Consider the following 14,449-nt stretch of genomic DNA (forward strand, 5'->3'; position numbering starts at 1 on the left):
AAAAAGACAAGTCTGTGCCTTTGTGGAACTCACATGGTAGTGGGGACAGTGGATAATAGATAAAAATAAATTATATAGTTTACTAGAAGAAAGGCCAAAAAGGCAAAATGGTTGTCTGAAGAGGCCTTACAAATAGCTGTGAAAAGAAGAGAAGTGAAAGGTAAAGGAGAACAGGAAAGATATATCCATCTCAATGCAGAGTTTTACAAGGAGAGATAAGAAAGCCTTCCTAAGTGATCAATGCAAAGAAATAGAGGAAAACAACAGAATGGGAAAGACTAGAGATCTCTTCAAGAAAATTAGAGATACCAAGGGAACATTTCATGCAAAGATGGGCTCAATAAAGGACAGAAATGGTATGGACCTAACAGAGGCAGAAGATATTAAAAAGATGTGGCAAGAATACACAGAACTGTACAAAAAAGATCTTCATGACCCAGATAATCACGATGGTGTGATCACTTACCTAAGGCGAGATATCCTGGAACGTGAAGTCAAGTGGGCCTTAAGAAGCATCACTATGAACAAAACTAGTGGAGGTGATGGAATTCCAGTTGAGCTATTTCAAATCTAAAAGATGATGCTGTGAAAGTGCTGCACTCAATATGCCAGCAAATTTGGAAAACTCAGCAGGAGCCACAGGACTGGAAAAGGTCAGTTTTCATTCCAATCCCAAAGAAAGGCAATGCCATAGAATGCTCAAACTACCACACAATTGTACTCATCTCACATGCTAGCAAAGTAATGCTCAAAATCCTCCAATATAGGCTTCAACAATGCATGAACCAAGAACTTCCACATGTTCAATCTGGATTTAGAAAAGGCAGAGGAACCAGAGATCAAATTGCCAACATCCACTGGATCACAGAAAAAGCCAGAGAATTCCAGAAAAACATATACTTCTGCTTTATTGACTACACCAAAGCCGTTGACTGTGTGGATCACCACAAACTGTGGAAAATTCTTCAAGAGATGGGAATACCAGACCATCTGACCTTCCTCTTGAGAAATCTGTATGCAGGTAAAGAAGCAACAGTTAGAACAGGACATGGAACAACAGACTGGTTCCAAATTGAGAAAGGAGTATGTCAAGGCTGTATATTGTCACCCTGCTTAGTTAACTTATAAGTAGAGTACATCATCCTGGGCTGGGTGAACTGCAAGCTGGAATCAGGACTGCTGGGAGAAATATTGATAACCTCAGGTATGCACATGACATTACCCTTATGGCAGAAAGTGAAGAGGAACTAAAGAGCCTCTTGATGAAAATGAAAAAGGAGAGAGAAAAAGCTGGCTTAAAACTCAACTTTCAAAAAACAAAGATCATGGCATACAGTCCATCACTTCTGGCAAATAGATGGGAAAACAATGGTAATAGTTACAGACTTGATTTTCTTGGGCTCCAAAATCACTGCAGAGGAGACTGCAGCCATGAAATTAAAAGATGCTTGCTTCTTGAAAGAAAAGCTATGATGAACCTAGACAGCATATTAAAAAGCAGAGACATCACTTTGCCGACAAAGGTCTATCTAGTCAAAGCTATGGTTTTTCCAGTACTCATGTATGGATGTGAAAGTTGGACCATAAAGAAAGCTGAGCGCTGAAGAATTGATGCTTTTGAACTGCGGTGTTGGAGAAGACTCCTGAGAGTCCCTTGGACTGCAAGGAGATCCAACCAGTCCATCCTAAAGGAAATCAGTCCTGAATATTCATTGGAATGACTGATGTTGAAGCTGAAGTTCCAGTACTTTGGCCCCCTGACACGAAGAACTGACTGATTGGAAAGGACCCTGATGCTGGGAAAGGTTGAAGGCAGGAGGAGAAGGGGATGACAGAGGATGAGATGGTTGGATGGCATCACTGACTTGATGGGGATGAGTTTGAGCAAGCTCCGGGAGTTGGTAATAGACAGGGAAGTCTGGCGTGCTGCAGTCCACAGGGTGGCAAAGAGTCGGACATGACTGAGTGACTGAACTGAACTGAACTGATACTAGAAGTTGGTGAGTGTTTTGGAAAAATAATTTAACAGTGTAATGCTACTCAGGGGTTCTGGGAGTGGTTTATGATTTTAACTGAGGTGGTCAGGTGATGAAGAACAAAACTAGAGATTCGTTTTTCTTCCTTTAGGTTGTTTAGTAGAAAGCTGGTTCAGCAGTTTTGAATTTTCTTCATAGTAGAACAGCTGCTGGCTTCACAAGCTCCCCTTTCTAACAAGGTCACTTGGATGACCAGTGCGGTAGTCTCTTTGGGCTGCTGTAACAAAATGCCATAGACCAAGTGTCTTAGAAACCCTAGAAAGGTATGGTTCATGCTTCTGGATGTTGGAAAGTTCAAGGTGAAGATGCTGACAGATTTGGTATCTGGTAATGACCTGCTCTGTGGTTCACAGAAGGTGCCATGTACCCTCAGCTGGTGGAAAGGAATGAGGAAGCTCTGTGGGATTGCTTTTATAAGAGCACTAATCCCACTCACACGGGCTTCATTCTCATGACCTAAGCACCTCCGCAAAGCCTCACTTCCTAGCGCCATCACATGAGGCATTAAGTTTCAACGTATGAATTTGGGGGATGGTGAGGGGGTCACAAATATCTGGTCCATAGTAAACGGGGAGTTTCTACTATTATAAACTCACATAAATACCCTAATCCATCTGAAGAGCAGGCTACTGAACTTTGACCATGACACTGGCAGAACTTCCATGCTCATCGTCAACAGTAGGACGGTGGGAATTTAGGGGACTGTGTGCCCTCTAACTACTTCTTTGCTTGTATATCACTCCCCACCCCACCCCCCGCAATAATCTCAGGTTTTTCTCTGTACCACATGGCACAACTGGCATGTGTCCATGGCTCTTTTATGGGCCATTGGGGTAGGCCTCATTGTGAAAGTAACTGTTGAATAAAAACTCAAGGAAGTGCACACAGAGGAGCCAGTGCAAAGGAAGGCACATATATGACGTGTGCATTGTGAACAGAGCAGCAGAGATGGAGACAGAGAGCAGATCAGCCTATGTGCAGCTGTGGAAGACTTTAGCTTTTACTCTGGAACAAATGGGAAGCCATTGGAAGGATTTAAACAGAGGGGAAACGTGGTCTGACTGTAATAGGATTGTTCAAGGGAGCCTGCCTGGGTACAGTCCATAGGATTGCCAAGAATAGACTGAAGCGACTGAGCACATGAGCACAGCAACAGTGTAGAAACAGGAAGACCAGTCAGGAGGCTTATGCAGCAGTTTGGCAGCCTGGACCAACACGCATCCAGACAGGTGATATATTGGGTTAGCTAAAATGTGGGGCTTCCCTGGTGGCTCAGAGGTTAAAGTGTCTGCCTCCAATGCAGGAGACCCGGGTTTGATCCCTGGGTCAGGAAGATCCCCTAGAGAAGGAAATGGCAACCCACTCCAGTATTCTTGCCTGGAGAAACTTATGGACGGAGGAGCCTGGTGGGTTACAGTCCACGGGGTCACAAAGAGTTGGACACGACTGAGCAATTTCACTCACTCACTCACTCAAAATGTTCATTCAGGTTTTTATATAATATCTTATGGAAAAACCTGAACGAACTTTTTGGCCAACCCAGTATTATGACGGTGACCCAGAGGGACATTCTGACACATCAGCTGTGAGATAGAATAGCAAGAGAATATTCTAAGATGACTAAGGTTTTTGGCTTAAGCAACTGGAAGATTGGGTGTTTTTTTTTTTTTTAGGAAAGTACTCAAATGGAGCCTAAATTCTACTCACAGCACTAAGATGAGTGATTTCTGTATCTCAGTATCAACTCTCTCTTCACTAATTTGTAAGCTCTTCTGAAGTCTGATGCTCTGTCTTAAAGAGCATTTAGAATAAAGTTCACATCTTGGTAAACTAGATGCCTATAAATTATCTGAAGTCCCCCGAAATGTCAAATGATCTCATTTTCCATAACAATAGGGCCTTATTATACTCAGTTTTTCTCGTTAATGGCTTTATATATTTAGATTGTGCAGTATTGAATACCAAGTAGCTGTTTATATTCATAATAAGTTTAAGTATTCCTTGTCATATCTTTGAATTTTAGGTTAGAGGAGATTTGTCCATTTACCAGATGTCAGCATTCAATTAAGTAAAACCAATATTATATATAGTGAAGAGAGAGTTGATGCTGAGATACAGAAATCACTCATCTTAGATAGTGCTGTGAGTAGAATTTAGGCTCCATTTGAGTACTTCCCTAAAAAAAACAAACTCCAATCTTCCAGTTGCTTAAGCCAAAAACCTTACAGTCATTGTAGAATATTCTCTTGCTATTCCATCCCACATCTGATGTGTCAGAATGTCCTGCTAGGTTACTGTCAGAATTCAACCAACCTGAATTAGTTTCTTCAGTGACAATATATAAAATACAGAATAAACACTGTGTATTTGAGAGAGATTGGGGGAACAGATATTTGATACTATGTCTATGAATGTTTCTGCAAGTCTAAGAAGACATGACTAGGTTCCAAAATAAAACCAGGTTTTTATTTAAATATTCATTAAATTCTCAACATGTTCTCTGTTGCTAGGCCATCTGTAGATGATCCTGGTAAAAGGAGTTCCTGGATCCTTCACAGTGGGTCCACATAAGGACATAGTTCTTCAGGAAAATCTCTAGGCCACTGGGCCCAAACTCAGGGACAACTGTGTTGATGATGGTACCGTTGGTAAAACTATCTGATATTTTTTACTGATAACTTTTTTTTTGTTAACATAAATGAGTGTGAATACCTGTGGTTGTTCCAACTAAAGGCTCAGCATTAGGTAATTCCTGCCCCAGAGAATAATTACCAAATGCTTAGCCTCATCTTCAGTTATACAAATGATGGATAATTAAGTGGTAGTTCAAAAATACCTTGATTTGATACTCAATACCTTAAGGACAAGTGTTGATTGAGCTTGGTCTCTGCAGTGTACAAATTTCAAATGTTATTGAAAATCAAGTGGATTTTCATTTGCTCATGAACATGAATAGTCTAATCAAGGGAGAGCATAACATTTTAAAGCAATGCTAAGTTAACCTTGACAACAGAAATATGTGTGTCAATACCAGTTCACTAGTACTTTTTATTCTACTGTGAACACTGTGTTCCTTTTTTAATTGACATACTTCTGTGGCTCTGTCCTCTCAGTCAAGTCTCAGAACTGAATAATATTCAGTAGTGATTTGCCAGTCAGTTTATAATGGTTATGCCAATAGCTTCTGTTTCTATTAGAAAATGTCAGTATTTCAAGTTTTAACTTGGAAGAGTTAATATTTGACTGTACTTTAAATAACTCCTAATGAGAACTATCAAGTCCCTAGACTATGAGCCACTTATTTGCTAATGTTCCATAAACATTAGCCCATTTGAATGCCAGGTATCATATGAAATTAACCAGAGACACCTACCTGGCTGTGATGGTCTCTCTGAGCAATGTTCTCCGTCTGTGCTAATAAGGAGTTGAAAGTATTTGAGGAAGGAGGAAAGTTAGGCCCTAAACTAAGGCATGCAGTTTGCAAATGATTCTTTTAATGAAAAAGGTCTCAACATAGATTTTTAATATTATCTCAGTGGATACAGATATGAATAAAAGTTCTTGCTCTTAAGCTTCCTGGAATAAGGTGATATACTAGCACCAGGCTCTCTATAGTACTAGGTGGTGAATGAATTTTAGGCAAGGAAGTAAAAGGAATGGGAGGTTATAATCCCTCAGTGTTCCCATTTGAATGTCACTGTTACTCAGCTGTTTCAATTCCATTCCAGGATATGCACCTACCAATAATTCTTACAGTAACGTCTTGGTACAGTTGGAGGAGTATGATGTAGAAAACGTCTATCTGTATGTGTGTGTAGAAATAGGTGGATATAGTCTCACTGTGGGCATAAATGTTTTATAGGTTAAACCATTTTGCAAAATATCTTTATCAAATACTTTATTCTGACATTGCTTACATCTAGATTTAAGTCCATGCTTTCCTAGGGAGACACATTTTTTTACACTCTTATCTCCAGGCATTCAAATGCTGTTTTGCCAGCAATACAAGAATTTAGGACCCTTGTTAATTTTCTGTTTAGTTGATCTATCCATAGGTGTGAGTAGGGTATTAAAGTCTCCCACTATTATTGTGTTATTGTTAATTTCTCCTTTCATACTTGTTAGCATTTGTCTTACATACTGCGGTGCTCCCGTGTTGGGTGCATATATATTTATAATTGTTATATCTTCTTCTTGGATTGATCCTTTGATCATTATGTAGTGACCTTTGTCTCTTTTCACAGCCTTTGTTTTAAAGTCTATTTTATCTGATATGAGTATTGCTACTCCTGCTTTCTTTTGGTCCCTATTTGCATGGAAAATCTTTTTCCAGCCCTTCACTTTCAGTCTGTATGTGTCCCCTGTTTTGAGGTGGGTCTCTTGTAGACAACATATGTAGGGGTCTTGTGTTTGTATCCATTCAGCCAGTCTTTGTCTTTTGGTTGGGGCATTCAACCCATTTACGTTTAAGGTAATTACTGATAAGTCTGATCCCATTGCCATTTACTTTATTGTTTTGGGTTCGAATTTATTCACCGTTTTTGTGTTTCCTGTCTAGAGAATATCCTTTAGTATTTGTTGGAGAGCTGGTTTGGTGGTGCAGAATTCTCTCAGCTTTTGCTTGTCTGAAAAGCTTTTGATTTCTCCTTCATACTTGAGTGAGATCCTTGCTGGGTACAATAATCTGGGCTGTAGGTTATTTTCTTTCATCATTTTAAGTATGTCTTGCCATTCCCTCCTGGCTTGAAGAGTTTCTATTGAAAGATCAGCTGTTATCCTTATGGGTATTCCCTTGTGTGTTATTTGTTGTTTTTCCCTTGCTGCTTTTAATATTTGTTCTTTGTGTTTGATCTTTGTTAATTTGATTAATATGTGTCTTGGGGTGTTTCGCCTTGGGTTTATCCTGTTTGGGACTCTCTGGGTTTCTTGGACTTGGGTGATTATTTCCTTCCCCATTTTAGGGAAGTTTTCAACTATTATCTCCTCAAGTATTTTCTCATGGTCTTTCTTTTTGTCTTCTTCTTCTGGGACCCCTATGATTTGAATGTTGTAGCATTTAATAATGTCCTGGAGGTCTCTGAGATTGTCCTCATTTCTTTTAATTCATTTTTCTTTTATCCTCTCTGATTCATTTATTTCTACCATTCTATCTTCTAATTCACTAATCCTATCTTCTGCCTCTGTTATTCTACTATTTGTTGCCTCCAGAGTGTTTTTAATTTCACTTATTGCATTATTCATTATATATTGACTCTTTTTTATTTCTTCTAAGTCCTTGTTAAACCTTTCTTGCATCTTCTCAATCCTTGCCTCCAGGCTATTTATCTGTGATTCCATTAAAAAACTGGAAATAGAACTGCCTTATGATCCAGCAATCCCACTGCTGGGCATACACACTGAGGAAACCAGAAGGGAAAGAGACACGTGTACCCCAATGTTCATCGCAGCACTGTTTATAATAGCCAGGACATGGAAGCAACCTAGATGCCCATCAGCAGATGAATGGATAAGAAAGCTATGGTACATATACACAATGGAGTATTACTCAGCCATTAAAAAGAATACATTTGAATCAGTTCTAATGAGGTGGATGAAACTGGAGCCTATTATACAGAGTGAAGTAAGCCAGAAAGAAAAACACCAATACAGTATACTAATGCATATATATGGAATTTAGAAGATGGTAACAATAACCCTGTGTATGAGACAGCAAAAGAGACACTGATGTATAGAACAGTCTTTTGGACTCTGTGGGAGAGGGAGAGGGTGGGAAGATTTGGGAGAATGGCATTGAAACATGTAAAATATCATGTATGAAACGAGTTGCCAGTCCAGGTTCGATGCACGATACTGGATGCTTGGGGCTGGTGCACTGGGACGACCCAGAGGGATGGAATGGGGAGGGAGGAGGGAGGGGGGTTCAGGATGGGGAACACATGTATACCTGTGGTGGATTCATTTTGATATTTGGCAAAACTAATACAATTATGTAAAATTTAAAAATAAAATTTAAAAAAAAAGAAAAAAAATTTTCTTAAGGTTATAGACAACGAAATAGCTGTGTCAAGATATGTTTTGCCAACACCTAAATGCTCTTTGCTTCTCTCTTTTTCTTTCCTTCTCTAAGCCCCTTCTTTGTTCTGTGGGTTTTCTTTTGTAACTCCACCAGACTACAGCTTTGTCCCCCCTTCTTCCACTCCTTTCTGGTCAGGTACTGCTTTACTGCTTTTATATGTCTTTTCAACTTGCTTTTGTTTGCAAGTATTTTGACTTCTGTGTATGGCTTCTCATATAGATACATTTCCTCACAAGCAGCCCCTCCAGTCATATTTCCCACCATGCACTCTCCTTTTCTCTGTCATCAAGTCATCGTTTGTCTTGACATTCCCATCCTCTAGTTTTATGTGTGTGCTCATGTTATATTTCAGCAAGACATTTTTTCTTTCATCAGTTGGAAAGAATTGAGAGGTGAAAGTATAAAGGGAGAATGAAGTGCTTTATAAAACCAGTTTTCTTGAGGATCAGAAATTTCAGTTGGGAAAAGCCAGTGTTCATGTGTTTCCATTAAGAAAATAAATATGACCAAAATCCCAACTTTATCTCCAAATATAAGAACAGAATTTAGTTCACATTGCTTTGAAGGATGACTGTTCATCTGCTTGTGCAGGGCATTCTAGTCTTAATTTCTGTCATTAGCCAGAGAATGTAAGGGCTGTTTACGTGACATGTAGGGAGTACATGACGACTGAATAAAGTATGTTTTCTTACAGGTTTTTAAAAATTAACCTGTAAATCCCAATGGAATAATAAAATATAGTACTAGAAGGCCCTTACAAGTCATCTGGTATAGACCTTTCATTTTATAGGTGAGAAGAATGTGGCCCAGAGGGGTTAAGAGAACTGTACAAGGTCGCACAGTTAAGCTGATGATGGGTTTTTCCATCACTGGGGTGTTTTTATGTGCACGACTCTTAAGAGTAGTGCCCCAGTAATGGGACGGTTTTCAGTAAGGAAACTATTAAAGTGGTTTGTGTCCGAACAGTAAAATAAAATGACCTATTTTTGCTCCCTTTACAGTTCTGAAATCTACAGCATTGCCATTCGTTTATCTTATGATGGACACCTGGAGACTAAAAAATTTCTATCATTGCAAAGCTCTGGAAAATAGGCCAGAGACCCCAGTGTCCAAGAGGCACGCTTTTCCAGGGTGACAGTCGTAACTGTAGCTGCCTAGGCTCTGGGAGCTGCTAAAAATGTGACGTATGGCACTGCCCATGGTTTTTTTCCTCTCTTATACTTCAGTTTCTCTACCATTTAAGGTTTATAAAGTTCACCAATCCCAGGTGAGTGATTCTCAGAATCACTGAAAATATCATTGAAAATACTATATAACCCCAAGGAGCAACAGGTAGAGATGTTAATATGAAATGTGTTCTGAAACACCAGAGATGAACAGATGTCTAGCTTGAACTGAATTTTCCTTTCAGGACAGGCAGGTGAGGGCAAAGAAGAGGTTAGCTCCTCTCCTACCATTGAAAAAAAATCTAAGTAGAGGAGGCGAACACCCGGAATCTTGTTTTTGGTTATGTACTTCAGTAAAGATTTTCTATACCATCTGAGCCACCAGGACAGTTCTATTAAGATTTGTTTGAAACAAAGAAGATACATGGATGGTGTTTATTATTTTTTTCTATGAAACATGATTTAAGCTTCTTCGCAAGTGAAATTATATATAAAAGAGTAACTGTCTCTAAATAAATTTAACTAAAAAAAAAGGCTATTTGCGGGGAGGAGATGCCATTTGACTAGAAGTGATGACATGGATTCAGTAGGAGCCTTTCAGAGCAAAAAAAAAAAAAAGTTGATTGTTTTGAGTCTTAGTTGAGAAGCTTACAAGATAAAAATGTGAAGCTTTTCCATAGACGTTTTAGTTAAAAATGGATTACTATGCTATCAATAGGAAATTTATGCTAGTTATTTGAGATTCTGTCACCCTAGATAGTAACTTAGATATTAACCTTTTTTCCCACCAAACTACAAAAACTAGTCCCTGTTTGGAAGTTCCTATGAAGAACATGAACACCGAATAATGAGTCTTTAAACTTTGTGAGCCTGACTGCCGCTGACTGAATTGAAACAGCAGTTCTGCTGCTTTCAAGGCCCTCTGCCATCGTCACTAGTCTGTAATGAAATCACGGCTGTGCATCTTGATAGCATCTATAGCATCCATCTGACTAGCTTCTTATGATTGGTAAAGTGCAAAGCCATTCTGACGCCCCATCATTTCTTTGCAGTGTTAAGTCCAAAGGTGCTGGGCATCGCTATTGCTCGGTATGACTTCTGTGCCAGAGATATGCGAGAACTGTCCCTGCTGAAAGGAGATGTGGTGAAGATTTACACGAAGATGAGTGCGAACGGCTGGTGGAGAGGAGAAGTAAACGGCAGGGTGAGCGTCCCTCTCAGTGTGACCATCATGTAAATGGAGGGGGCTGGGCAGCCACCGGCACCCATGATGGGGGGGCCCCTACACCACCTTACAGTTGGCACCCCGAGTCCTGCTCCACATGGGTGGTGGTCCTTACTGAAATCAGGGACTCCAGAAAAATGCATTGCATGACTAGGATACTGACATAAAGTTTACTTAGGCAAATTTGATGGCTTCCTATTGGGAAAAGGGTTTAAGAGCATGTCAGTTCTTTTGAGTCTGTAAACTTCTTTTTAAGTCTAGAGCATCAGCTTTATGTGGAGCACAAAATATCTGTGAGAGCCACTGATCTAAATTAGAAAGAGCAGGCATAGGCCCTCTGTCTTTATATCCTGTTCTATAGCAGAGAGAGAGAGCATTAAGTAGTAGAACCCCTTAATTTACATATTTGTGTCCTCGCAGATTAGAACACTGTTGAAGCGTATTTTATTCCACCCTTTCTACCACTCACTCTATTGGGCTTTTAGGAGCAGTTTAAACCAATCCTCTTCATCTGCAGTGGGCATTAAACCCCAGCTTAATTCTGGGTGTTATGAAAATGAAATGCTCTGTTTGTAGAGCCTTTTGAAGTGCTGGCTAGAGTCACATTGCTGTGTTGGTTGCTTTTCCTTTTTAGGTGGGCTGGTTCCCATCCACGTATGTGGAAGAGGACGAATAACTTCCCGTCCAGCGTTGCACTGCGCCAGGAACTTCAGAGAAGGGATTAACAGCAGCCTGTACAGCATTATGAATTCACTCAAGTGTTTAAAAAGCTGCCTTTCTGGCTATTCAACATCTTCCCTCTCTTTCCCCTCCTAAGTCTTAATGCTGGGATTTCTAAAGATGCTGGTACTGACAGATTAATGGCTCGCCTAGAGCTATGCAAGAAACAGCCTGCCCGTCTGTCATCGTCAGGGACCAGGGCAAAGCCAAAAGCTTTCTTCCCCCAGAAAGCCCTGAAAGCACATTGGTTCATGTTTCTTTCTATTTCTCCAGTCAGACGTCATGAATGCCAGCCATTAGTAAATGTTTAATGTGTATTTACTTTCTTCTCCTGTGCCATTCTCCAGAATTTTTGATGGTACAAAGAAGCAGAAGTTTAATTTTGCTTTCTTCAGCATGAAGAAAAATGGGAGTTCTGCCAGTGGGGCAGCTTACTGAAAAGGTCCAGCATTACTTGTCTTAAATTGCCCGGCAAGGTGACTCATTGCCTGGCAAACACTTTTACCCACCGCCCCCCCCCCACTACCACCGGTGTTCCTCATGTGAAAGTTTAAGAGGCAAATGCTCAACTTGGCTTTAGTAAGTGACATGTGGGAGGGAGGAGTCAATTATTCATTTGAAAATATAATCTTGATTATATTTGCAAACTTTTTCATAAGAAGACATACCCCCAAAAGTGGATAAAAGAGTATCTTCATGTTAAATCTTAACAACCTTCATGATTTCATAGGGTTATTTTAGAAAATGTAGTACTTCACTTTATGAGATAATCTTGGCTGGGTATGTTTTTTTAGGTAGTTACAAGTAACCTGAGTTAAGGTGCCATTGTTTACATAAACAGACCAACGACTATGATTTATAGTAAGTCATTTCAGAGAAGCAACATTATTAACATATGCCTTTTCCTCCTCCCCGACTCCCCTGCCCAAATGAAAAAGACCTGGGACATACATGCTGATTCCCACATTTTCCTGATGTATTTATAGTAGCACAAACAACCTCGTTGAGGATTTCTGAAGGAAAGCACATTAAGGTCCTTTATGCATTTCGGGGACATAAAGGAGAGTCACTAGACTTTTCCGTTTCTGATCTTATCCACTGTGGGCTCCCAGCACTCACTGAGGCTCTTCCCATCTGAGTCCATTTCTGGGTGTGTATTAACTGGTGGGAAGAGAAGTCTGCAGTGCATTTATTTGACCAAGTCTTCACTGTTTATATGAGGAGTCTAAGTACATTTTTCCTGGGATGTACAGAGTGCCCAGTCAAGAGAATCAAGTTAAGACACTAACTTGGCCCTTTCCTGATGAAATATTTTCTCCATAGCAAAAGTCATGTTCTGACAAGACTCAGTGTCTACAGAAAACATTAGAAGCATTAACTGCATAGAGCCAAATTAGGAACATTTAGTTCTGAAATCTTGGATCATCTTTAAAATGAGGTGGGTGCGATTGGCCTTCTCCCCAACCCACTGAGGGCCAGAACTTGATATTTGGTGGATACTTCTCCCTTTAGAGACCCTCGTGGGCTAGGACTTCTCAAATAGGATAGATTCAGGACCTTTACCTCAGAATTATGTAAACTGTGATTGTGTTTTAGAAAAGTTACTTGCTAAAACCAGTTAAGTTTTTGTATATGTGTAAATGATCATGAAATTGAGTTTTATAAGATGTTCTGTATAGTGAAGTTACACACTCAAGGTGTCTCTTGGAGTGGATTCTCTCCCATAAAGTCTTATCTATCTGCAACATTGTGTCTGGGTAATGTTTTGTCTGTTACTGTCTGCCAACTGTTACCAGAGAGCAGCTTCATACAAACTGAAACACTCCCGTGTAAAGTACTGTAGCTTGTGCTGTTTGTTTCTTTTGTTGTTTTTTTAGCAAGTAGACTCCCTCTCTTGCTACATTTCATGGACCTGGGGGTTTCCCAGCAGAGGATATTAGCCTCCCTTTTCATGACCTTACCATTTACATCTTTGTCTATGTTAAATACTTCATATTGGAAACTTTAAATGCTGCAGATTTGTGTAGATTTCTAATACCAAAGACAGAAGTAAATGTTTTCCATATACTTTGTCTTGCCTGTATGCAGCCCTGTGTAATATGGTGAATTAGAGTGGTGTTTCACTTTGTAATATTTTGTAAATATGTCAATATAATAAATAGTTACTACTTGCATTACATCGATTGAGAGCTGAAGTCTTTCCATCGAACAGTTCCATACATAATTCAGCATGTGCAGATCTCATCATAAACACAAGACTAGAAGCCCTGTGATCTGCAATAGTTGCAGATAATATATCATTGACATGCTTACCACGTGCCACACAGTTCTAAATGCTTTATGTGCTCTAATTTACAATAACCCCAGGAGGTATAACCCCATATTATCTCCACTTTTCAGATGAAGGAACAGGCATTTTGAGAGGCTGTAGCTTGACCCACCTTACAGAGCTGGCAAGTGTCAGCGAGTTCCAACTTGGGTGGTCTGACTCCAGAGCCTGTACCACCACACTTAATAGGGGCAAAAGGGTTTCCTTGGTGGCTCAGTGGTAAAAAATCTGCTTGTCAATGCAGGAGACACAGGTTTGATCCCTGAGTCGGGAAGATCCCCTTGAGATGGAAATGGCAACCCACTCCAATATTCTTGCCTGGGAGATCCCATTAGACAGAGAAGCCTGGTGGGCCACAGTCCACAGTTTCGCAGAGTCAACAGGGACAAAAGGGAGATTAGGGATGTCAGACTGCATAGTTGAGCAGCTGTGATACCAAAGAGTGGTTTAAATGATTGAAGATGAACACAATTCAGAAACAGTCTCCTATTCCTGCCTCCTAAAAGAGAGCCTCAACTAGATATTGCCTAGAGAGAGAGGTGTCAGAGATTGACCTTTATCTACTTTGATTCAAACTTTCCATAGAAAATGATGAAGTGCTAAGCCAGAGAGACTTGGAGGCAAGTTTCCCTTGGCAGAGCAGGCCTGTGGGTTGTCCCCAGTGGTGGAGGCAGGTTGGCTCAGAACAGCAGGGAAACCCATTCCTTCTAGAGAGCAGGGAAGGCCAGTTCCAAGGTAATAGCGTCTGGTTGATGTCACCAGCACACTGCGCTTAGAAATACAAAATCTCCCCTATTTCATTATAGTGTGTTGGGTTACCCTAGTCCTGACTCCCACTGCTTGAAGGGCTGATTGTTTTGGATTTCTCCTCAACATGTTATCATTGATGGGCCTTTA

The 14,449-nt window shown here is 40.2% G+C and overlaps 1 protein-coding gene across 13 annotated transcripts in view; it reads left to right on the forward strand.

Annotated features, from left to right (window-relative positions):
* VAV3 (vav guanine nucleotide exchange factor 3) overlaps positions 1-12,626 on the forward strand; it is a 645,240-nt gene extending 632,614 nt beyond the window's left edge. For all 13 annotated transcript variants that reach the window (XM_055584919.1, XM_055584920.1, XM_055584918.1 and 10 more), the window contains 2 exons: positions 10,331-10,482; positions 11,138-12,626. In XM_055584919.1, the coding sequence (XP_055440894.1) occupies positions 10,331-10,482; positions 11,138-11,179 (194 nt within the window). In that variant the 3' untranslated portion in view covers positions 11,180-12,626. The remainder of the gene's footprint in view (positions 1-10,330; positions 10,483-11,137) is intronic.
* The last annotated feature ends 1,823 nt before the right edge of the window (positions 12,627-14,449 follow it).

This window comes from Bubalus kerabau, chromosome 6, assembly GCF_029407905.1.
Source record: "Bubalus kerabau isolate K-KA32 ecotype Philippines breed swamp buffalo chromosome 6, PCC_UOA_SB_1v2, whole genome shotgun sequence".
Taxonomy (NCBI): domain Eukaryota; kingdom Metazoa; phylum Chordata; class Mammalia; order Artiodactyla; family Bovidae; genus Bubalus; species Bubalus kerabau.